General features: G+C 37.9%; 2 protein-coding genes and 2 long non-coding RNA genes across 9 annotated transcripts; 2 read left to right on the top strand and 2 right to left on the bottom strand.

The window, feature by feature from the left end:
* Positions 1 to 73: 73 nt before the first annotated feature.
* Positions 74 to 8,133, top strand: LOC111344423 (TNF receptor-associated factor 4). The gene is made up of 9 exons (XM_022951656.2): positions 74 to 793; positions 1,893 to 2,131; positions 2,729 to 2,777; positions 4,051 to 4,155; positions 4,633 to 4,794; positions 5,299 to 5,379; positions 5,594 to 5,671; positions 5,763 to 6,138; positions 6,632 to 8,133. The coding sequence occupies exons 1-9, from the start codon at positions 734 to 736 to the stop codon at positions 6,916 to 6,918; spliced, it is 1,437 nt and encodes a 478-aa protein (XP_022807391.1). The 5' UTR covers positions 74 to 733; the 3' UTR covers positions 6,919 to 8,133.
* LOC111344441 (uncharacterized) lies at positions 4,788 to 9,058 on the bottom strand. Of its 2 annotated transcripts, none has more exons than XR_002696166.2 (3): positions 8,642 to 9,058; positions 8,293 to 8,426; positions 4,788 to 5,338 (listed from the first exon to the last, which is right to left on the bottom strand). It is a non-coding gene; the product is annotated as an uncharacterized LOC111344441 (long non-coding RNA). The 2 variants fall into 2 exon arrangements; XR_002696165.2 differs by having other exon boundaries at positions 8,510 to 8,648.
* A 126-nt stretch (positions 9,059 to 9,184) lies between these two features.
* Positions 9,185 to 19,322, top strand: LOC111344395 (TNF receptor-associated factor 4). 5 transcript variants are annotated; one of them, XM_088744047.1, is made up of 10 exons: positions 9,250 to 9,384; positions 9,508 to 9,600; positions 11,320 to 11,561; positions 12,389 to 12,437; positions 13,450 to 13,554; positions 15,362 to 15,526; positions 15,884 to 15,967; positions 16,427 to 16,504; positions 16,934 to 17,309; positions 17,625 to 19,322. In XM_088744047.1, exons 2-10 carry the CDS (start codon positions 9,550 to 9,552, stop codon positions 17,909 to 17,911), a joined length of 1,437 nt encoding a protein of 478 aa, XP_088600173.1. In that variant the 5' UTR covers positions 9,250 to 9,384; positions 9,508 to 9,549; the 3' UTR covers positions 17,912 to 19,322. The 5 variants fall into 5 exon arrangements, with proteins under 5 accessions (XP_022807357.2, XP_088600173.1, XP_088600174.1 ...); XM_022951622.2 differs by lacking the exon at positions 9,508 to 9,600 and having other exon boundaries at positions 9,185 to 9,384; XM_088744048.1 differs by lacking the exons at positions 9,250 to 9,384; positions 9,508 to 9,600 and adding an exon at positions 10,977 to 10,997.
* Positions 18,756 to 21,739, bottom strand: LOC148717236 (uncharacterized). The gene is made up of 2 exons (XR_015994985.1): positions 20,236 to 21,739; positions 18,756 to 19,438 (listed from the first exon to the last, which is right to left on the bottom strand). It is a non-coding gene; the product is annotated as an uncharacterized LOC148717236 (long non-coding RNA).
* Positions 21,740 to 22,739: the final 1,000 nt, after the last annotated feature.

The raw sequence follows: 22,739 nt of genomic DNA, 5'->3' as shown, positions 1-22,739 counted from the left end.
GAGTTCTGTTGCGGTCTTCACGCCTGTTTATCTCAATTGTTTAAATATATTGCTTGTGTTTAAGATGTTTCATACATTTGAGGGGAATAATTAAAGGAGATTAGCCCGCCAGGACGCTTTTGTTTCCCTTTTCCACGACAAAACACGTCATATCATCAACCGATCAATGTGCAACTTGAAGGTGTAAACTGCAGTTTGGTCACACGTTCATTTTTATGGTGGCTTGCACTTCGTTCTGCAATAGTTCCATGTCTAAGTGTCACACGTTATTACTGTTTTGAATTTAATTTGCATGAATCAGTTAAAGTTGAAAACCATGATGAAAGATGTAGAGGCTAACTCGGCGTTTTCAACAGCTTGATAATAAGCAATTTAAAAGAGACATGAATTCGCTTTCAGAGTTTTGATAATGTCTGGCACTAGTTTGACTCCGTCCTTAAACAGTTGATAAATTTTAGGTTAAGATTATAAAAATCAATATTGATTCGTCTTCAATAAGACTTAGAACGACGAAATTGTGAAAAGTACATTTCATACCTTAACAAAAGAGCTGATTGGTGGAGAGATAAACTCTTCTGGTGGCAGGTGCTATGGTTCAAAATAGATCAATTCTGATTGGTGGGTAAAAAAGAAACGAATTAGTGTATGTTTTACACCAACGTTACTTGTCACTTGGTTAAATTGTTTATTCGGCAGGATATGAGTTTGTACTCTGTGTAGAATCGCTTTCCGAATGGAAAATAACAGTGCAAAGTCAGTAAATGAAATCATCTTCCCGGAAAACGGGAAAGAGGTAAGGTAAAACAATTGTTTTAAAGGTCTCAAATCAGCCTGTTAAATGAATGTAATACATTCTAATTAACTAGCCACTACTTAAAATTGACTTCTTTTGGTTTTAAGAGGGGAATCACTTAGAAAACGTACCTTTCGGGTTCGTTAGTGAAACAGAACAATATATAAAACGATCTTAAAACTATTATAGGTTTTGTTTTCGAAAACTAATTTCTTAGTATATATCCCCATTTAATTGTCGGTCGTTAGGTCAACACTTCAATGCAACATTGAGAAAGTACTTTGGAAGGATGACTTTACTTAGATTACTCGCTTTGTTCCCGATGCTACATTTTTCTTGTGACTTTATTCTGATCTTGTGATATTTTCCTTTCAACTTTCGTTATTAAAATTAAAAGTTGGCAAATAGAAGCTGCGAGAAAGAATAACGAATATTTAATGTGCATAGTAGTAAGTGAAGTTTATGGTTATAAACCGTTTGATTTGGTTTGTGCTGAAATGCTTCTCACTTGTTAATGTCATCATATCTGTTGTAGTACTTACGAAACTCGAAATCTCGTCCTCGCTTCTAAGTATAGCAATGTCTCATTGCGATCTTCTATCATTGTTTTCCTTGTTATTATTGTTATTTTTATTATTCATCATTATACCAGGTTAGTAGTATCATGTTGATAGTGATCACTGTTATCATTATTATTACAATTTTTTATATTATCATTATTAACATAATTATCATTATTCCTTTTTCTCAATAATAAGAATCGGAAAGACATTGCGCTGATTTACACTGCAGAACTGAAATATAATTCTTCTTATCAATTATTATTTTCGATTTTGATGAAATTGTTCAAGTTGTTGTTACTTTTTATTGATTAGGAAGGTTCTTATACTCACGTCATTTTGCTCCCCCCTCTCCCTCCCCTAAAGTTCTTATACTCACGTCATTTTGCTTTGCTCCCCCCTCTCCCTCCTCTAAGGTTCTTATACTACGTCATTTTGCTTTGCTACCCCCTCTCCCTCCCCTAATTAGCCTTTGAGTTTGGTTTGTCTCGTTAAAAACTCCCAGGCTGACCAGAACTTGATCTTTCAAATAAACACAGGAGGTACTACCTGGTTCCGAAAGCTTACCCAGTCCCATCAGTCGAAGACCAAACAGTGGACAAGGAAGCCCGTCCTCTCCGAGCCCACAACAGCCAAGAGAAAAGATTAAGGCGACATTCGTTTTCCCATTGGATGAAAAATATCAATGTCCCGTTTGCAAAGATGTGCTTCTAAACCCTGTGCAATTTGAAGAATGCGGACATAGAGTATGCAGAAATTGTTTCCCGTCGATAATAAGGTGAGGTTACCCATATTCATTACCATTATTAAGACTGGACCCTTTGACTACTTTGAGAGTGGTCCAGTCTCCCTCCTGCGTCCTGCAAAGGGGTTGAAACCGGGTGGTCGAAGAACGAGTCCAGGAAAACTTGCACGCGAATGCCCAGAACGGACCCATTTTATTCCAATCTCTCGTCGGCCTCCTGGATTCATTCGATAGGGTGTGACAGAATTGGGAGGCTAGACTAGGGGGAAGGGAATTCTACGTGCGCACGAATTTATCTCCGGGATAGCTTTCCTCCACACTGCCTAGATGTCAAATGGTCTGCTCTCAAGATCTTGTTTCCTAGTTCATGGTCACAAATTTACACCTATCCATTGATATGCGTTTTCCATTCTTTCTGATGAGATCACTGAAATTGGAACATAGTATTCAGCTGTCTTTTCCTCACTTAAGGGACAGTTTGTACTTCATCACGAAAAGACAGAATAATCCCTTAGTCAGCGTACGCTATACCACCTAGTACTTTATTATGGAACAAAAAAAAAACGTTTACGCTTAAAATTACTGCAATGTATTTGGGGAGATATTTATACCCTCATTTCTTGCTAACAGAGTCGAACCAAGATGTCCAATCGGTATGCATCCGATTGATAAAGACGCGGTAAGTAACAGAAGATGAGAAAAGGACGTCACTTTAATATTTTAATTAAAACTCGTCTATTTATATGAGACTGCATAAGATGCTTGTTTAGTCTAAGCTAGACGTTTGTAAAAAAAAAAAAAATTATCGACACTAAGAGCTTTTAAGGGGGCAATAAGGAAATTGTTAGGGCTATAATATTACATCAATCTTTTAATATTGATGTAACATTACAGCCCTAACAATTTTAAAAGGTTTCAAATCAGTCTGATTCTATCAAGGTATGATTAGAATTCTAGAGGAAGGATGGATTGGATATTCGAAATTTTCAGGGACTTATACAACTTTTTTGAGAGACATTTTTCGGGATGCTTATGCCATCTTTAATCAATGAGTAACAGAACGTGAGTAATTATATAACAGACAAGAAGATGAATAAAATATTTACAGTATGATGTAATACAAAAGCGGGTACTAATTACAACGTGACACCAAACACCAAAGGTGTAAACTAAAACGCTAGAAAACTGTTATAATGCTGTAATTGTTTGTTAAGTTCAGGTTTAGAACACTTTTCTAGCGTTTTAGTTCACACCTTTGATGTTTGGTGTCACGTTGTAATTAGTACCCGCTTTTGTATCACATCATACTGTAAATATTTTATTCATTTAATTGTCTGTTATATAATTACTCACGTTCTGTTACTCATTGATTGAAGATGGCATAAGCATGCCGAAACATGTCTCTCAAAAAAGTTGTCTATTTCTTACAATATTTATCATACTTGCTACTGCTACGACCTTTCAGGGAATTGTTCTCATAGTCATTTTAATTATGACTCAACCCCTTCAAAACAATTTTCATCATATATTCAGATACCTATATAAAATATTTAAACAAAAAACCCTCTTCTTATGAACAAGTAACGACATGCTCTTTTAAAAGCAACTGCACTTAAGTCAGGTTAGTCCAAGGAGTGTCACTATGCCCGAGACTTGGTGGAGAGAAGACTTACTCTTTTTCTCAGATATCACGGTGTAATTGTGGCAGGTACAAAGCTAAGGGAGACTCCCTCGTATGATTTCATTCCTAAATTAGTGACCGACCATTCCTGTTGTCTTCTAATGTTCGGGGTGTTTTATAGATTGTTTTTACTTTTTAAGTGTAAAGATTAATTTGAATCGATTCGATTGTCTTGAGCAGTAAGCAGTAAAGAATCTCCGATACCGCCAACAGGAAACTTCATAAAAGCATTTAGTTCAACTAATAACATTTTCCGTTTCTTTTTTTTTAGGCGTATGTGGACAAAGCGTTCCATAAGGAAATTTTAGCGCTTGATGTCAGATGCAACAATCACGAATGGGGCTGCAAATGGGAAGGCGAGTTTGAAACCGCTCAGGTACTATCACTGCTTGGTTTTCAAGAACGATTTATTTTCCTCAATCTCAAGGAAATCGCATTCACATTGGTCAGTCGAAGCTCATGTAACAAACCAGTAGAATTCCAATCAGATGATCCTCTCTTGACTCAGACATTTTGAAGAGATTCTACAAGATTTAATATTTTGAAATCCTCAAAACACTTAGTTGGTACGTCATTTCGTCAACCAAGAGGTCGGGGTGACGAAACTTTCTCATCTAGGTAAATGTATGCTCACTAAATGTAGAGCACACCAAAGTAATTCACTGTGTAAGTTTGTATTTGTTTTTGAAATGCCGCTCTATATTAGGGTTTTGTTGAAATATTACCAATTTTTTTTTTTATGAAGTCGAGCTCAGTTGCTTGGCTTCCCATGAAACGTTTCTTCCATTTCATTTCTATGCACAACAAGTTTGAATGAAATTAATGAAGTTGAGAGCTTTTTTTGTATTCGTAGAAACATGCTACTGAGTGCGATTTTGTGGAAATCTTGTGTTCGTACGAGTGCGGAGCAAAATTTCAAAAACGATTTTTCGAGAGGCATGTAGATAGAGACTGTCCGAAGAAGATAATTATCTGCCCTTACTGTGATGACAGACACCTGAGGGAGGAGAGAAAGGTTGGAATATTATCCAAGTTGTTTTAAACTAAGAATTAAACGGCCATGTCAAAGTTTGAGTGAGGTATCTCCTACTACATCGGTTTCTCACACCAGCACGTCAGTTCAAGCTACAGTAACTAAGATGTAGAGTGCTGTCAGTAACTTTAGTTCCATTTTCCCAACAGAGACACCTCATAGAGCACTCGATTTATACAGAGTACCACAGTGGTGTACTAAGCAGTGCGAAGAAAGCGACAAAAAAAAAGGATAGAGCAAAGGGTTCCAAATCTGACTCTTTTTCTCCGCTTTTCCCTGCGTCATTTTTTATCTAAACTCTTGGAAAAGGCTATACAAAGAGCCAGTAGACTATTAGATGACTTAAAGACCTTGGTTACTTGCCTCACATAGCTACATGCATGTTTTAGGCACTGACTTCCTCTCTAGTCGTCCTTTCGCTTATGTTGTAGTACACTTGACTCTATTCCGGGGTGACGACCACAATGATGTATTTTACGGTTCTAGAATCATATGAAGGATTGTCCAAAGCTTCCAATGCCGTGTCCTAACAAATGTGAAAAGAAACTTGTTATCAAAAGAGATCAGGTGAGGTGAATGGGGCATGTAAGAGCAATGGTTTATACGGTTGCTGCTGTTGTTGCTGAAATGAAATAGATGGAAACAAACGACGTCAATATCGCTGACGTCAATTACAGTAAAAACAAAAACGTTAAATGATGATTTCTTCGCAGAAAACAACTAACAGTATTTTTAAAATATGAAGTTCTAATGTCCATGTCGTAACTTACTGATGTTTCAGCTAGATCATCACGTCGGTGAGGAGTGTCCTAAGACAAAAATGATCTGTGAATACGAAGATATTGGCTGCACTCACAGCGTAAGTGCGATCCTAAAACTGCAGATTCATCTAAAAAATTGAACTGTGCTCTCTTATTAAGTGGTTGAAGTATCAGTTATTGTTTCTGTAGTGCAGCCGAGAAAAGTTACCCAAACACCACAAAAGTGAGCTGATCAATCACGTAAGACTGCTCTATGGCGTCGTCATGGACCAGAAAAGAGAATTACTGGAATCCAAAGTCTTGCTTAAAGAACAAATGGACACAATCAGCCAACAGGGAAAGCGTATCGAGGATCTGGAACGAATTACTAACAGCCAGTTGATCTGGAGAATCGACGACTATCACCGGAAGTTAAAATCAGCAAAGAGTGGAGAGTTGGACACGATATTTAGCCCGGAGTTTTACACGAGTAGGAATGGATACCGACTGATGGCTTCCGCTTGTTTGAACGGAGATGGAAGAGGGAAGGGAACGCATTTATCTGTGTTTATCAGCGTTGTTCAAGGTAATTTGGTAACATAAGGTAAACCTGAGCCTCAAAGAAGAACGATATGTAGAAAAGACTTTTGAAATAGGTCAAGATCGGCTGAGGTCGTGTCTTACGAAACTTACAACTAAGGAGCGATGAATGTTATATTCGTTAGTCCTCGTGTGTGTGGAACAAAAAAAAAAAAGAAAAAAAGAAAAATAACCAGAATTCTTCCTAAGAATTTGAAGCTACAAGAATCTTTTGTGTTATTATACATAAAACATCCGTGACACTCATTCTTTTGATAAAGGAAGATGCTATTCAGGGAATGACACAGGTGCACAGGTGACTTGGAGAAGAAGAACTCCGAATTCTCCCAACTGAAGTCCACGAACGACCTTTCAGTTTGTACTTCGGACCCTTTACCACTGTGCTAAAGGAGGCTCGTGACAGGCTAGGGCGCCTAGAATTTTTGTCTCCGAAAAAGGAGAGAAGTTATTTTTAATACTTGATTTGTTGTAATTTACAGGAATATACGATTCGCTGTTAAAGTGGCCGTACAACTACCGCACCACGTTCTATCTGTTGGATCAGAACGAAGACCTTTCCAAACGGAAACACATCATGTTTTCAGTCAAACCAAACGTCTGTCCTGAAAATGAGCCGTTCCTTGGCAGGCCCAGGACTAACAAAAACCCTGGTTTTGGCTCTGGAAAATTTGCTGCGCATGAAGACATCGAGAAAGGAGGGTACGTCAAAGATAACAAAATGTTTATCAAGGTCGTCGTGGAGTGCGACGGAATGAGTGAACCTTGAAATGATATGACCAGGAACGGCTAGTTTGTCGGGACAAATACCCATGGATCTCCAAGGACCAGACGTGAAAGTGCTAAAGAAATTCAAGACGGCGTCCAGTCCGTGCATACTTTTTCGCGCCTCAGTCTACTTCTAACAGTGTAAATATCCACTGTATGAGCATAGACAGAACATGGACTCTGTCTATGGACTATGTCTGTTAGAATAACCGCTTTTATATAATCACTTATGGAGGGGGGCATTGGGGCCTCTAGGAAACCGCAGAACCGGAGAAAAAAAACCTCCAAAACCAAAAAACCGACGAAAAAAGGCAGCAAAACCGAAAACCGCATGCAAACCTGACAAAACCGCTACATTTTCACCTTTAAAGGGATCAAACAGGAAAAACCGAAAACCGCATCAGAGTTTCCATGAAAACCAAAAACCGAATGCAAAAACACGCAAAATCCGCGAACCGCTCTGAACATCAAAACCGAAAAACCGAACCTTTCTGGCCCAAAATCCGAAAAACCGATCCAAAAAACAGTCAAAACCGCAAAACCGAAAATCCCAAAGCCCCCCTCCTTATGATTACTTGGATAGACCATACACGAACACCTAACATTTATTTACGGCTCCAACTGTTTCTCAGGTTAACTAGTCTTAACATGTTTTCACGCTACTAGTAATAGCATCGATTAAGTTGGAGTTGTATTACTCAATTCTCATGGAGGATCAGATTTTTCTGGCTTAGTCCCAAACTTGTAAACATTTTTCTTTTAACATTAGCCATGTTTTACGCTTTCCAGATTTTTGTAGTTTTCATAACATTTCCATTTTAATAAGCTTTGCCATCATAAGCCACGTGACCATCTCAATTGCAAATACAACTGCTGATTAAAAGGATGAGTAGGTACATATATATGCTTCAGTAATTAATCTTTCGAGGAAACCTCCAACCTCGGTGGTCATTATTCAGATATAGTCAGAATACGTGGATTCTGAATAGCTATCAATTATTGATCAGATCTGCAGAGTGCCTCTTGCGCAAACTTAAAAAAGCTTAAAACTTGCAGTAATGGCTAAGCAGCCACATAGTTATGTAGCTAAGTAAAACCTTAGTGGCATCCCAGGTGAGTAAGCATCAGCGCTATTTCTAAAAGATGACAATACCTCTGTTTAGTTATATTTTCCTTTTATCATGATGACCCGGCAATTAAAAGTTCTCGACCTTAATGAGATAGTGAGCTTTCATTTCTTCTCTGAATAATGAAGCAGGTGAAATGCATATGCCTCTCCGAAAATTGTAATTACTGCTTTGGCGATCGACACTTAAAAACACACCAGGCGGAAAAAATATCAGACTTTCAAATGACTTTACAACATTTCCAATACCTGTAAAGAGCAACCATAGCAACAGAAACCAGAAACTTGTTAAAGCTGTAGTCCTGCTTAGTTCTCTCCAAAGGATCTCATATAACTGATTATAGTGGTACTCTGTGCCGAGCTGTCAATGTGGGAGTTTATCTCTGTTAAATAATGAAATCAACAGAGCATATTTCACATTTTATGTCAGTGTTTTCATTTGATCCTGTTTGCCGAGTTAAATTACCTGTTTTTCTACCTCAAAAATGACCAAGGACAAGAATGACAAGTTGCGACCGCAATACTAAAACTTTCTCGTTGGTTACCATGACGATTCAGTTCGAATTTTGCCCTACGAAATCGTAAATATGAGAGATACCTTCCAGATCACAAAGCCGCAGATAAGCGAGTGGTCCTTCCCCCCTTCGACCTTGAACTCAGTGACGCATTTACTTATACTATGACGCTATTGTTGTCATGAGGATTTCCTTTACTAGTTTAAACGTGATGTAAGATGTAATGATTTTGAAAATTTTCATTAAGTTTCTTTATTCTCAGCTGTGCTATTTTTACTGTTTTAGAAATCTCTTAAAATAACCTGTTTTTACTTAAATTGTCTTGGTGATGCCGTAAAGAACGAGATTTAAGCGGTACGAAATGAGATGACATTGACAACATCACCTTTCGTCAGGTCTAAGAATGTAGATGTAGACAGCAAAATCACTTTTAGTATTCTACACTATCACCAAAATTATTCGCTTGTAAAAATTTGCTCTCAGTTTATTTTGTTGAGCATGACAACAAACACATAATCATCTTTAAACCTTCGGCCTGATTGGTTGAGTTGCGAACGTTTGAAGTGGCAGGTGAAAAGAACATGGTACGCCCGCTGTGATTGGTCGTGGTTGAACTTTACTGAAGGCAGGTGCTGTATTGCGGTTAAGTTGGTTTATACAAGTTGCGTTCGCGGCTTCTTTCGTGTGGATAGTTTTCGACAAAAAGCTACGATCTTTGAAGTTGTTTAACAAGATGCCTGACATCGGCTCGAGCCAAAACGTCCAAGAACCACCACACTTAAACGGAAACATTTCTCAAAATGGAGAAAGATACCCCGACAAAGAGGTATCTGATAGATGAAGTCGTTTAACTAAGTGCATCGTTTCTTCCGCGCCGGGAAATTATGCAGAACTTAGATAACGTTGACACCGATCATTTAGTGTGATTTAATTATGAATGTTCTGGCAGGAACGCTAGTTTTGCGAGCCTTGTAAGGAAAAGAAGTGCACTATGGTTATGATTCTTAACTTGGAACCCCAGAAAACAACCCTGCAAATTGAGGTGAAGTGAAAAATATCACGTACATTTTGCACTCTGTTGGGAATAAACGACAGCCGGTAAATAAGTTGAAATGGTGTCGAGGAGGTTATTTTTGAGATGAAAAATTTCGACTTAACTTCTAGGATATTAGGTTACATTTTCTCGAAAAACAGTGCGTGTTTCTGCTGACCCCTTTCAAGATGGGGTGGTCTGGTTTCATCGCAAATTTTAAGGAAAGGGGAGTTTTAAGAATCAATAATTCGTGTGTCCTCGCTTTTAGAATTGTATTTCACCTGGTAAACAGTTAGACGAAAGGCTAATTAATCCTATCGATATTCCATATTATGCGAATTGTTGGCTGAGTGTATGTCAGTGCTGACCGGCTGCTGCTGGATATAATTTTAACTATTGTGAAACAATGGCAAAAGGCATGCGCTTCTTTAAGTTCAATTTCACCGCCAACCTGACAAAAGGCGGAACGCAATCCTCATTTTAACATTTTTGCCAGGACCTGCTAAGGTATTAGTTTTAAAAAGAGGCGAGTTTAATAAAATTCATGAGATTGTGAAGATGTTTCGGAGCGAAATAATGTTATCTCGAAGAATCTCACTAGCAATTCTGTCGCCCAATCGTATCTAAAATTGTCACTAGTTCTTCTCCACTTTTTTCAAATGCTTTCCTATTTAACTAGCAACAAAGTTTCTGTGTCGAAGCTTTTGAAAGTCTGCGTTTCTATTCTTCCCGTTTTTTTTTTTTGTTGTTGTTGTTGTTTCCAGAGAAGAAAAACTAAGACTCTAGAATTACTTTAATTGTCTTTATTGAACGTGGACCTGTTAAAAATATTTTGGATGTTGGACGAAAACAATAATAATGGATGTAGAATGAACCCAACTCATTCTCAAAGAAGTTTACGGTAGAGGTAAAAATATACATAATTATTAATAATACACAAACATCTCAAAAGACCACCAGAAAAAAATATTTTTTAATACATTCGATATGCATTTCCTAATGATGGACCAGATCACCGGCCGTTTTTGTTTCGTTTATTTTTTTGGTTTCCTCAGAAATTTATCATCACCGCAAACTGTGAAGCTAGAAACAAACGTATAAAGAATGAGTTCATTCGTTTTCTGTAATTTACATTTGTTTTTATTTCATAGTTTTTGTCATTAACTGCCTCCGCGGCGAATAATTATACTCAGTCCCACTTTATGGCTCATTCCATTTCCCGCGGGTAGATGTTAGTTTCCTGAAAGAATCAAAACTTATTAGACATATAGTTTATCAAAAAAATTGACGAAAATATTGTCGCTTAGGAAACTGTCGTGATGCTTTGGCTATTCAAATCCAAGTGACGAACGTCTGAGTATGGTTTCAGTGAAAACATTAAATTGGAGCGAAAAATCATGATGGAGGTAGTCGATCGAAGTCTTTGCAAACACCTTTGTTGATTGACGCCTGAAAGCAACTGTCACCTTTCAACCAATGATATCATTTCATTGCATAACTTTCTATTCAATAATTTATCATAGCAGATAGAACTGACTAGCAAAACTTTCAAGTTATTTTGAGCGAACACACTCCATCTATCTTTGTACAAAGGCGTCCGGTATATCACATGAAATGTTAATGCTCGTTTTCACCGTCGCTTAAAATTTAACAATTTGTTTGCATTTGCCGCACCATCATGAACATGACTCAAACATGGCTGAAATTGTCTTGATCTTTGAATGCTAGGAAAGTAATATGACCGGAGGAAGTCACAGTCCAACTGGAAGCGCGAAGTCTCGGGGAAGCAGTCGTGGAAGCCCAGCTCCGAGTCAGCTAGAACGGGAGAAGTTCGATTTGTCACTATTTGTGTATCCTCTGGAGGACAAGTATCAGTGTCCAATTTGCGGGGATGTTCTCCGTTATCCAGTTCAATTTATAAGGGAGTGCGGACATCGCGTTTGTTGCAAGTGTTTCGATGAGCTAAAAAGGTAGGTCGTAAGATACAGTTCAACGCTCTATTGTTTTATCTTTTTGAAATAGAGATGCGTCTTTTCAGTGTCTGCTGCAGTTATTAGTTTCGGCCATATTTTAAATTCATCATTGTGTGCGACGGATTAATTTGGCTTACGCGTTTTCTTATCGATTTTCGAACCGCTTTGCTGGTTAAATTCACATGGCGAAAATTAGCAAACTTCCTTTATTTAGTTTTCACTTTAGTAACCGCGATCGCTTTCGTTTTGACGAAATTAAAAATGCAAGGATTTTGTAAAAAGCAGTTTGGTCTATTTACGTTTAATTCATAGAACGTGTCAAATTTTTTTTACAAAATCCTTGACTCTAATACCGGCAATTCTGGCTTCTAACTAGTTCAGAATGATTTTGTATCGCGAAAAGTCGTGAAACATTACAGCCGCGCGAAATGAAAACCATAAACGTTCGTTATTTTAATTTAATTGTGAATTAATAGAATTCAAAATAGTAAAGTAAAGAAAAAAACCACAGCTATATTGCTTTAGAGTTACATTCTAACCTTCATTTCTGGAAGGCAATTCCCAACTGAATAAATGTGAAATTTTAAGGGTTTGTGACTAAAAAGTAATTTTCTCTCAGCATAATACGTGACTGAATAAAGAATTTCATCTGGCACAACTCTCTGGCGCTCGATAAACAGATGCAACTTAAATGCATGCACTTGTGAGTCCATTTTATTTTACGGCTTTAAACCAGATGGTGTTTCGATATCTATATTTTTCTCTTTTAACCATCCAATGTAACTATTCAAATTCAATGATTTTTTCCGCCGCCTCTTTTGTAGGGTCGAACCGCGATGCCCGGTGGATCAAACACCCATCAGCAAAGATGACGTATGTGTAACATTGAAATCTCTGATTGAATATCAACTCAGTATAAGGAATATCATATTCTCTGCAAGTTACAGTTGCAGTGCATATTCACTTTTTAATTTGTTTGTATACAACTTAACAATCAAGGTTCTCCATCCAACTAATTTGATTTGAAATTCGAATGAAATGGGAAACCAGGATGCGACCGAAACAGATGTTTTTTCTTTATATTCATATTGAGTTCTTGGGAATATAAATACTTGTTGATGACTGTTCTCAAAGCTGGACATCTCTGCAGGTTTTCTCCACCATTTCCAAACAAACACTTTACAAAAAAACGTGACTGAACAATTGACTGGATCTTACTTGCACGTGAATCAAAATGATGTATTATCATATGGTTGCCTGTTCCTTAACTTTCTGATAAATGAAATCAGGCGTTTTATGATTTCGACCTTAGCAGTGGTCAATTCGCAACTACCTGAGTTGAAAATCATTGTCAAGTAATGTTACGCGAATCAAGATACAATTGAATGAAAGGCATTGCCATAAAGGGTTTGTCCTGAGTTTCTCTGTGTGGCATGAAAACACGGAATGTGTCTGCTGCATTCATTTCTTATACTTCACAGCCAAAAAGGAAAATTTTAGCCGTAATGACTGTACTGAAAACAGGAGAGACTAAGAAGCATGGGCGCACTATACCTCAGCACACTTATTGCGCTGTTATTGATGATATACAAGGTTTTCATTAAGAGATGAAGTTGTAGGAGAAAAGTGTTAAACAACAGGGACACTTTCTCCACGTGAGAATAGAAAATGGCTTAGGCCATCAAAAGTTTGCTAGAGAGCTTGGGGAAGTATAGCCAGATAATTCTCTTGATGAACACTCTAAATATCAATCAATCAACTTCAAGATTGCAAAAACTGAGTCGCTTTTACTCGTAAACCCTTTGTATTTTGCTAAAGACTATTGCATATGCAGCGAATATTTACCACGTTTCTAAGTGGTGTTTATCTTGTTTTCATTTGACAGGCTTACCTTGACAAGGCTTTTCATAACGAGATCTTAGCACTTGACGTCAAGTGCAAGAACAATGAATGGGGATGCAAATGGGAAGGAGAATTTCAGAATTATCAGGTAAATAGCCTGCCATTATTGTTTTCCTTTCTGCTTTTGACAAAGAGATATATATCAAAGATATGAATAGTTCCTATCGCAAATAATAACGTGGAATGAGAAGACTTAAACAATTATCTTGTAGATATATTAATCGTCACCAGGATGGACTGATCTTGAAGCTGTCGGATCAAGTTGATGTCACTTGCCATTTTAAGACAGCGATTTGTTGGCTTTTTTTTTACTCTTGTGGTTTTTTTACATCTACGGATTTTTGAATTAGTCTCATAATCTGTTTGATATAAACAGTTTACTACCTCGGTAACGATATTGTCTCTGAGATCGCGATGATACAGCTTCCTATCTTTCCTTCGGACTAAAATCAACGTAAGTGATATGCAACAAATGTCAGTCCAGTTTCTCAGAGGAAACATTTAAGAATTAACGGGGATTCTTTCATCTGATAAAGAGGTCCTTTCAATTTTTTTTCGAAAGCAAATCAAATTTATTAATTTACTGAAGAAACTATCCACCAAAGTGAAGGCTGTGGACGTAACACAGATGGAGAGGGCTTCGATGACTTTCAATAAAAATGTCGATATGAATCATCGCAAACAATAGAAACACCTGCCTACTGCAAAAATATCACGCGTAGAATGCAATTTCATCTTCATTTTCGCTTTTGCTATCTTATTGTGTCGAATTTCTAAATTACTCATTGTTTACTCAGAATGCCGAGAACCACCATTAACACGGCAACATGGTACTAACTGAGCAAACTAAAATCTTTAGGAACACTCAGGAAGGAAAAAGAAAAATATTTTGAAATCGAGCTATGGTGACCAACGTTTTTCCGTTTTCTCTGCTAAATATAGATGGGTTTTTCATAAAAAAACATCGTTTTTAGTGTATTTTTAGTGAAAAAGTAATTTAAATGGGTCTTTGCAGAATGAACTTGATTCTAAGTGTTCTGAGTGTTTCTTCCATCACTGAGTTAAATGATATGAATTCAAGCCAAGTGTCGCTGCGTGGGTGGTTCCATAAGACAATCAGAAATGCTCTCCACACACCACAACAGCTTGCTGATGGAAATCAGGAAAAACGCGAAAAATCACATCCTTTCTGAGAAAAACCTCTGTTTAAACTGGCATTTGACCTCAAGGTCACAATATAATTTACAGATAGCATTTTTCTAATCCGAATTTGGTGCAGATCTCCGGTCCCTTTTTGAACTGGAACTCACATCATTATTTTCAGTTGCGAAATTATATCCTGGGATAAGTCCTCTAGAGTCTGAAATCCCGTAAATAATTTAAAACTGAAACAGACAGATTTGACCTTTGTTCGGTTGTGTTTGCAATCAAAACGCAGCTATAAGAATGTAGTTATGTAATTTGTGCACAGTGAGACTTCCTCTCTCCCCATTCCGACCGTAACCCGAACAGGGGCTATAACAATTCAACCAGATTCCAACACGAATTCAGTTCGTAGCTGTCACCTCATCCTGTGTAGCGGATCCTCTATTGCTTTCTATTGCTATTTTTCGACGCATTTTCCTTTCTTTATCAATTTCACTTAAACTATCAACAGCTGTTTCTTTTATAACTTAAGCAAGGAATCATGTACGCGAACCGAGTGCGAGAGTACGGGGTTACTCACTCTCCAACCTTTTTGCGTTCGCTTCCGCACACGGGTTCGTTGAATTCCTTAGTGGATTGATATAGAAGGTCTGTGAACGAACTACCACCATTTTCCATCAACATTAACCTCTCTGTAACATCACTTTATACTAATGGTTTTGAAATGATATTGCTATTTGTGTTAAAAGGACCACGTAAACTCGAATTGTGAATACGCGGAAATACTCTGCATGAACGACTGTGGTGCAAAGTTTCAGAAGAGATTTTTGCAAAAACATCTGGACAAAGATTGCCCGAAGAAGATCATCGCTTGCCCTTATTGCGATGATAGACATCTCAGAGAGGACAAGAAGGTAAAAATTTCACTCGTAGTCTTTCTTCACAGTGTGTCGAATATTTCACAGATTTCTTCACAGACGACGGCTTACTTTTTTCACAAACCTATGGCCTTAAGTAGATTATAATTAACTGATAATCACCTTTGGCCTTTTTCTTTAACTACAGTACACGGTTTAAAGTGTACTGTAAAGTTGGACACGAAATTAATCTTATCTTCGGTATAATTAGAGAAAGGCTGGAATCGATAGTGGTGATGACGATAGTGATAATGAAATGGATGACGCAAATATAATTTTAACTTGCCACCTTCCCAATGGATCATTCAAATGTTACACACGATACTTCTACTTAATTCGTTTGACATTTTCTAGGCGCATCTGGCAGACGAGTGTCCCAAACTACCCCTTCCATGTCCAAACAAATGTGACAAAAAGCTGGAGATTCCTCGAGATGAGGTATGTTCGTGGGCATTTACATTATTGGGTTTTTCATGATAGATGTCAACTATAAAACATTCTCATAAGCTATGATATTTGATAGTCATCACACCCTCTTAAGAAATGGGATTATTTAAGCAACCCCAAAGATATCATCTTGATGGTTTTCACTGAAAATAAGTTGAGTCGTATTGAAAAGATGTGTTTCTGGCTGTGAATTCCTAAGCTTTTAGTTCAGATATATGAGCTACCTTCGAGTAGAGATGTTCCATCCTGTCCTTTTCCTTTTTCTGGTGAAATTCGTCTTTTAAAGTAACTTTTTAGCGTTAAAGGACAAGTACTTTTAAAGGTTTTCTTTAATGTTAAACGACGCCTGTTATACCGGATGAATCATGGTTCGAGTTAATCCCAACGATTTCAATCTCAGCCAGTTCAAACTGTAAAGATTTCATCGAACCTGTATTCTTTTCAAAACAGCTGGATCAGCACATAGAGGAAGTTTGTCCGAAGACGAAGATGATGTGTGAATTTGAGTACATCGGCTGCACACACAGGGTAGGTTTTCGAGCAACTGTATCTTTTCCCTTAAACGATACCATAGTTAGTAGTTAGTAGTCCCCTCTACTAACTATGACGATACTTTATCGATCAGTTTTCCAACACGTGAGTCAGACCCGGATTGTCACTTAATAAACGAGGGAAGCCTTCGAACAATGCAAATTGATTCAGCAAAGAGGCCTTTATGGTGGGACCTCACCGTTCGTCATGCATTCTAGTATCTGTATCGAAACAATTCCGAGTTTTTCCTTTCATTTACGGAAAGTATGATATTGCTTTGCATACACGTTACTTTCTCCTCGAGTGTTCCAATCATTGGTAATTCTAAAAGTTTTCGAAATAACTCGGAGATTCTATTTCCTGCACATACCATGAAAGCTAATGTAAGTTGATCTGCTCTTTTTTTTTTTTTTTTTTTTTTTACAGTGCAGCAGAGAAAAAATGCCAAAGCATTACAAAAGTAACATGATCGAGCATGTTAAGGCAGTCTTTGTGAAGATACAAGAGCTAGATGGAACGCTAGGAAAACACGAAAACACCCTTATGGAGCAGGCTGACCTCATCAAAGCACAGGACAAGCGAGTTGGGGACCTGGAGAAAATTGCAAACAGCCAACTCATTTGGCGAATCGAGGACTACACGCGCAAGCTAAAGGAAGCCAAGGCAGGAAATGGAGACACGTTGTTTAGTCCTACATTCACGACCAGCAAGCATGGATACCGCCTGTGTGCCTCAGTTTGCTTGAACGGTGACGGAAAGGGAAAGGGATCGCACATGTCTGTGTTCATCAGCGTTTTGAAAGGTAAGCAAACATTAACAGTTCAAATGCAGAAAATGGTAGAACCGTTCACTTTCATATCTGTCAACTGACAGATATGAAAGAGGTTCCTTGTAGTTTGCTACCTGACGATAATTCTTTTTTTTTTTTTTTTTTTTTTTTTGAGAAACGTCACGTTATGGATTGTTTCATGTTATTGAAATATGTTATTGTCAGGGAGTTATTTTCAACGTAAAGAATTCGAGTTACAGTGAAAGAGGAAGTCGACAGAGAGGACTATATTGTCTTCTCTATTAAAAGACCACTTCTTTTTTGATGTTTCACCGATTACTGTTGCAGGAGCTTTTGACAGTTTGTTGAAGTGGCCTTTCGACTACAGGGTAACATTTTACCTTCTCGACCAGAACGAAGATCACGCACAGCGAAAGCACATTAAATTCAGCATCAAACCGAACCCGTGTCCAGAGAATGAACCGTTCCTTGGTCGACCCAAGCTTGAAAAGAACGCTAGCTTTGGAGGAGCAAAGTTTGCCAAACACGATGAGATTGAAACCCGGAACTACATCAAGGACGATACTATCTATATCAAGATTTCAGTAGACTGCGACGGGTTGAGTGAGCCGTAAGATACAACATTGTGATAGCTATTAACAACCTATAGAGTAGTGCAACTTTAATTATCAATGCACCTTTCAAGGCTTTAAACAGCTGATCGCAGGTCGATGTGTAAGCAACCAATGAATCACTCGCAAGCATGCATGCGCTTACAATACTGGGCCGGGTTGTTCAAAGCTGGGTTAAGATAACCCAGGGTTAGTGGGATATTTGACTTCACATCTGAAAGCTTTAAATAACAATTCAGTACAATTCTCTTTGTCTACAATTTGATGATTGGATAGTCTAAAAAAGAATAGGGAAGATCATCCCAAAAAGAGTCTTGAATAGAGGAATAAGAAATCTGGATCAAAATCTAACCCCGGGTTTGTGCAAGTCGGCCTTCGAACAACTGGGCCCTGGACAGTAAAAGTGTCGAGCGGGTAATTATGGAAGTCTTTTTTGTATTAGAGGTATAATCTCACCGTAGTGTCCACTTGAAGGCGAACGTTGGAGGAGGTTTGATTGTACATAAAAATTATGTCCTGGTATTTCAAAGTTGTAAAACGTCGAGAGATTTGTATCATAAATCAGAGGGTATTTCCTCAGAAAATTGGAAAATTGTGTCTAGACAGGAATTTTTTAGATTTCAAGTAACAGCCGGGATTCTTTGCTATTCGAGAAACTTATTCAAGCGTAGGTTTTGGGACTGGTTAGCTCTTATAAGCGCGAGATGCCTTCTGAGTTCTCGTTGCGAGTAGACCCTTCGGTCCTAAAAACCGTGATACTCTTTCTTTAGAGAGAGAAGATATCTGGGAAACATACTGTTTGTTTTTTTGGGCAATTCCCGAGAAAGTGCAAACGATGAGGCCATGATTCTAATAAAAATAACTATGATATAATTTATCTAATAAGTGGTATCGCTCTGAGTATGTCAAAAGTCACGATATTACGTTGCTAAGCAACAGCAATTCCGTCATATTAGAAGAAAAAGGAATTTCCATGGTAAAACTAGTTGTCAGCAGAATATGGTGACGTAGGATTGTTGTTGCTAGAGTCAGTAGACCCTGATTTATAACACTGCAGATTAATTTTTAAAATGAAAGAAATCACCTACACAAAAAATGCGGTAAAATAGTCGCGCTTGTCTTAACAGCTTAGCTTTTCGTAGATTGTTAGAGCAATTTTAACATGTCTCCAATATTTATTAATTGCCGAGTAGGTAATCTTGTTTCACTTGCACGGCGAGCTACTTCTCGTCTATGGTAGTGATACAGTTAAATGTGGAACATTTTACTCATACAATACGAAAATATACGTGATGTTAGCGCACAATTCATCATAATCGAAGTAGAACTATTTTAGAATAGCAAAATACTTTTCCTGTGTATGTTTAACTTTTCACTTCTTACTTGTAAATAAAGAGAGACGTTTGAATTCCAATCTCGGTGTCCTTCTAAACTTGTACTTAAGCCATGACCACCATATGTGCTCGATGTTGCTTCAAGCGATTTCCACTTGACCACTAGACTCTAAGGGCTGATGACAATGTCCGTGATCTGTAAAAATAGGATGAGGCTTAAATTAGATCTTGAATTCATTGCGCGACTCGGGAAATTTCAGCAACTTCCCAAAACACGCGTGATATTAATCCTTAATTTTACTGGGCCCCATGCGATTACCTATACTTACAAATGGTACAGCTTATATCATTACAAAGGGCGATGGTCTGTTATTACAAAGTGCGACCGGCTTATGTCACGACAGAGTGTGACAGCTTTTTATTACAAAGTACGACAATTTTAGCACTAAATGCGACAGGTATTACAAATTCGACGATTATTACAAAATATAACAGAACATCGTGCCGTGTGAGAATATGAAACCAAAGCTTGAATGGAAAAAGAAGTCAGTTTTCCCTCTAACAAATTCGTGCCTGGGTTCCTGGTGATTGACAGGTGGAACTCTTGCATCACTGACTAATACTGGGGCAGTCTGACTTGATGAATTATTTTTTAAATTTTTTTTTTTTTTTTTTTGCTATTGCTGTTTGGGGAAAAGTTCTTTAGTGCGAGAGCCTATCGCAAATTTACTCGTAAGTAGAGATTTTAAGATGCGTAATACAACTCTGACCATATTCGTTTGGTATACGTTAGTTCTAACGAGATGTATGTAATATGAAGTTATAGTGCGGCTAAATTCATACTTTTTCCGACAACTTCTTGGCGTCTCATGCCAAAAATGCCAATAAAACGTTCTAAGGAAGTCTATATTGGGAGTATTTGGCTGAGCTGAGCGTGCCTGTGCTCATACTCAAATATGCTTTCGATATCAACTTGAAACTTCTTCATCTTACCAGAACTCGCTCCATCTGTCCATCTTCGAAGGGGTCCATTGGATGATGAAAGTCCATCTTTATGCGTTTGTCTTTACCGATATCTTTAATAAATTTAGATTCATTGCCAACTTTAAAATGTGGAATTCGAAGTTCCTTGTGGTAGTGCCGCCATCTTGTGTAGCGGCTGGTGCAGCCACGTTTTTGGCGGGAATCTGATTGATTTCCGTGGAGCCCGTGCTTCTCACGGTTAATTACCGTGAAAGTCCCAGATGATTCATCTTTTTTCTTTTCTCTAGTAAACAAGTAAACCGTTTTCCCAGCTTTTTTCAGATTTAAACATCATAAAGATTATTCTGAATTTCAGAGTTCATCCAAACATCCGGTAAGTTAATGTTTTCCTGCATTTAGTCCCACCTTTTTTTTAGAGAGGTAAAGGAATTAGAGTTGTCGAACTATAAAAATGAAAGACCAGTGATTTGCCACAATATGTTTATTTGCGTGCAATTTAATGAAAAGGAGCTGTATTGCCAGACAGATCAGACAGTCGCGTGATAATCAGCGAAAGGGTGATTCATGACGGTGTAAATCATATGATTCTACCTTATCACGCGACAAGTATGTGCGCACGTTGACGAGATTCTAAAAAAAAGCATGACAGGAAGAAAAAAATCAATAACGAGAGAACAGAGAATAATAAGCTCATCACACACAAGGTTAACTTGCGGAACTGCCAGTTTTTTGCCGGGTGCTCGATGAAAGTAGAGGCGAGCGGCGCACATAACGGCCACCTGCTGCGCAAGATGATACGAGCGTCACTTGTGCGTTAGGGAACTTACACTGTTTTGTCGTTTAGTAGCCGGAGGGGGGGGGGGGGCATATTAGTTTGACATATGAAGTGCATGAAGGTACATTTCCTGGACTATGTTCTGGAATTTCACAGAAAGCTATAGAAACTAGAAATCAAGCAGTTTGAAGCTTTTTTTTTTTAAAGAATGTATAAGAACATTTTTTGACAGAGAGCATAAGGCACCTTCACTTATTTTAAAGGAATGGGAACGTGTATGAGTTTTCAGTCGCAAAAAATCGCGCCTTTTGGTTAAGAATAGGGAGTGTACACCTACTTCACCCCTTTTAACGGAGGTTTCAGTAGAGTTACGCCCAAATCGAGATGAGTGGAACTAGACTGAAAAATGAGAGCCGAGTAGGAAACAGCGTCTTTACGCTGCACGGACGCAAGTATAGATAAAACATCTGAAATGAAACATATCTAAAAAGGATCATGTTCGCCATAGCTATCACGAGCGTTTGTTTTTCTAGCCAGGGTAAATTAACGAGGCCTGCGCAAGTGATGGGCTCCTGACAGGGTAAAGTACAAAAGTTCGAAGTTTTGTTTCTTTTACCGGTAGAAAAGGTGGGCCACAGAAAGGGAAAAAATAGTGGAAGGAAAACATGTGATCAGTGGTACCTTGACGCTGTGGATGCGTCTTTTCAAGGTCAATCGAAAAGGGGCGGAGGTGCGGTAAAGACCAGTTAAAGGTAAATAGCTGGGAAAAATTTATTCCAGGGAGGTACATAGTAAGTAAGCAACTTTTCCTTATCAGTTTTAAATGCTCTTCTTCATTCGTTCCGCATTATTATTTGGCTGCAAATATATATTAAGCAATTTATCTAGAACCTCACGAAAAGCGCGGTTGTATACAAAAAAAAAAAAAAAAAAAAACTCTTAAGAAACGCGAGGGATGTTTGTAAAAAATTCAAAATTCTTATGGTTACGCGTCAAAAGATGGATAATAAGTCTAAAAAGCTACAAGTCAGATTTTGTACTATCTCGCTTTTTGTAAACATAGCCTAAATTGTGCAACCTTTTTTAACTACGAAAAAAAAGCAACTTGTCTGATCTTTGTCAAATAGGCTTTGTTTTACAAATAGCGTAAAGCCACAATTTTTGTAACAAGTGACAAACTAATTTTAGGAAATTTAAAAAAAAAATTTGCATTTACACTTGCGTCATCAAACCATAATTTGTTTGTAGTAAGGATTGTATTGCTCATTAAACAAGAGGGAAAATGTCATATTAAGGATCCGAATTAAGGAAAATTGGGTTTATTCCCTCCAAAACGGCATATCCCAGATTGAAATTAAAATTGTCTAATTTTTTTGGGAACGATGTTTCCCATCCAATATTTGTCATCATGTCAGTTTTGTGGCTGAGTAGGTCTAACATCGTCAGTTCTGAATTTTGAACGCAAGCAACATTACTCGGAAATGATTCATAACTAGGAATCTTTGAGATAAACTCGAGGACACATGGAATGTTGAAATATTTCCCAATTTTTGTCAACTCAACAGCGGATATAATTGAATATGTCCGAATTCGTCGATGACTACTCGAGGTTAGTCTAGGAGGTGCCCGTACGAGTTGTTTCCGGACATCTAAACAACAGGAGCTTGCGGTGGAGTGAAGAATACGCAGGATATCTAAGGCAAGAACCAGGGCATTGTTTTATGATCTGTGTGGTTTC

This window comes from Stylophora pistillata, chromosome 13 (genome assembly GCF_964205215.1).
Source record: "Stylophora pistillata chromosome 13, jaStyPist1.2, whole genome shotgun sequence".
Lineage (NCBI taxonomy): Eukaryota > Metazoa > Cnidaria > Anthozoa > Scleractinia > Pocilloporidae > Stylophora > Stylophora pistillata.
This window is presented reverse-complemented; position numbering and strand designations above follow the sequence as displayed.

What these genes read in the sequence shown, in the direction of transcription:
- LOC111344395 (XM_022951622.2), top strand. Translation starts at nt 9,292, where the DNA reads ATGCCTGACATCGGCTCGAGCCAAAACGTCCAAGAACCACCACACTTA. An exon ending in AAAGATACCCCGACAAAGAG is followed by an intron (nt 9,385 to 11,319) that starts GTATCTGATAGA and finishes TTTGAATGCTAG; the next exon opens with GAAAGTAATATGACCGGAGG. An exon ending in ACATCGGCTGCACACACAGG is followed by an intron (nt 16,505 to 16,933) that starts GTAGGTTTTCGA and finishes TTTTTTTTACAG; the next exon opens with TGCAGCAGAGAAAAAATGCC.
- LOC111344423 (XM_022951656.2), top strand. Translation starts at nt 734, where the DNA reads ATGGAAAATAACAGTGCAAAGTCAGTAAATGAAATCATCTTCCCGGAA. An exon ending in TCCCGGAAAACGGGAAAGAG is followed by an intron (nt 794 to 1,892) that starts GTAAGGTAAAAC and finishes AAATAAACACAG; the next exon opens with GAGGTACTACCTGGTTCCGA. An exon ending in ATATTGGCTGCACTCACAGC is followed by an intron (nt 5,672 to 5,762) that starts GTAAGTGCGATC and finishes TTGTTTCTGTAG; the next exon opens with TGCAGCCGAGAAAAGTTACC.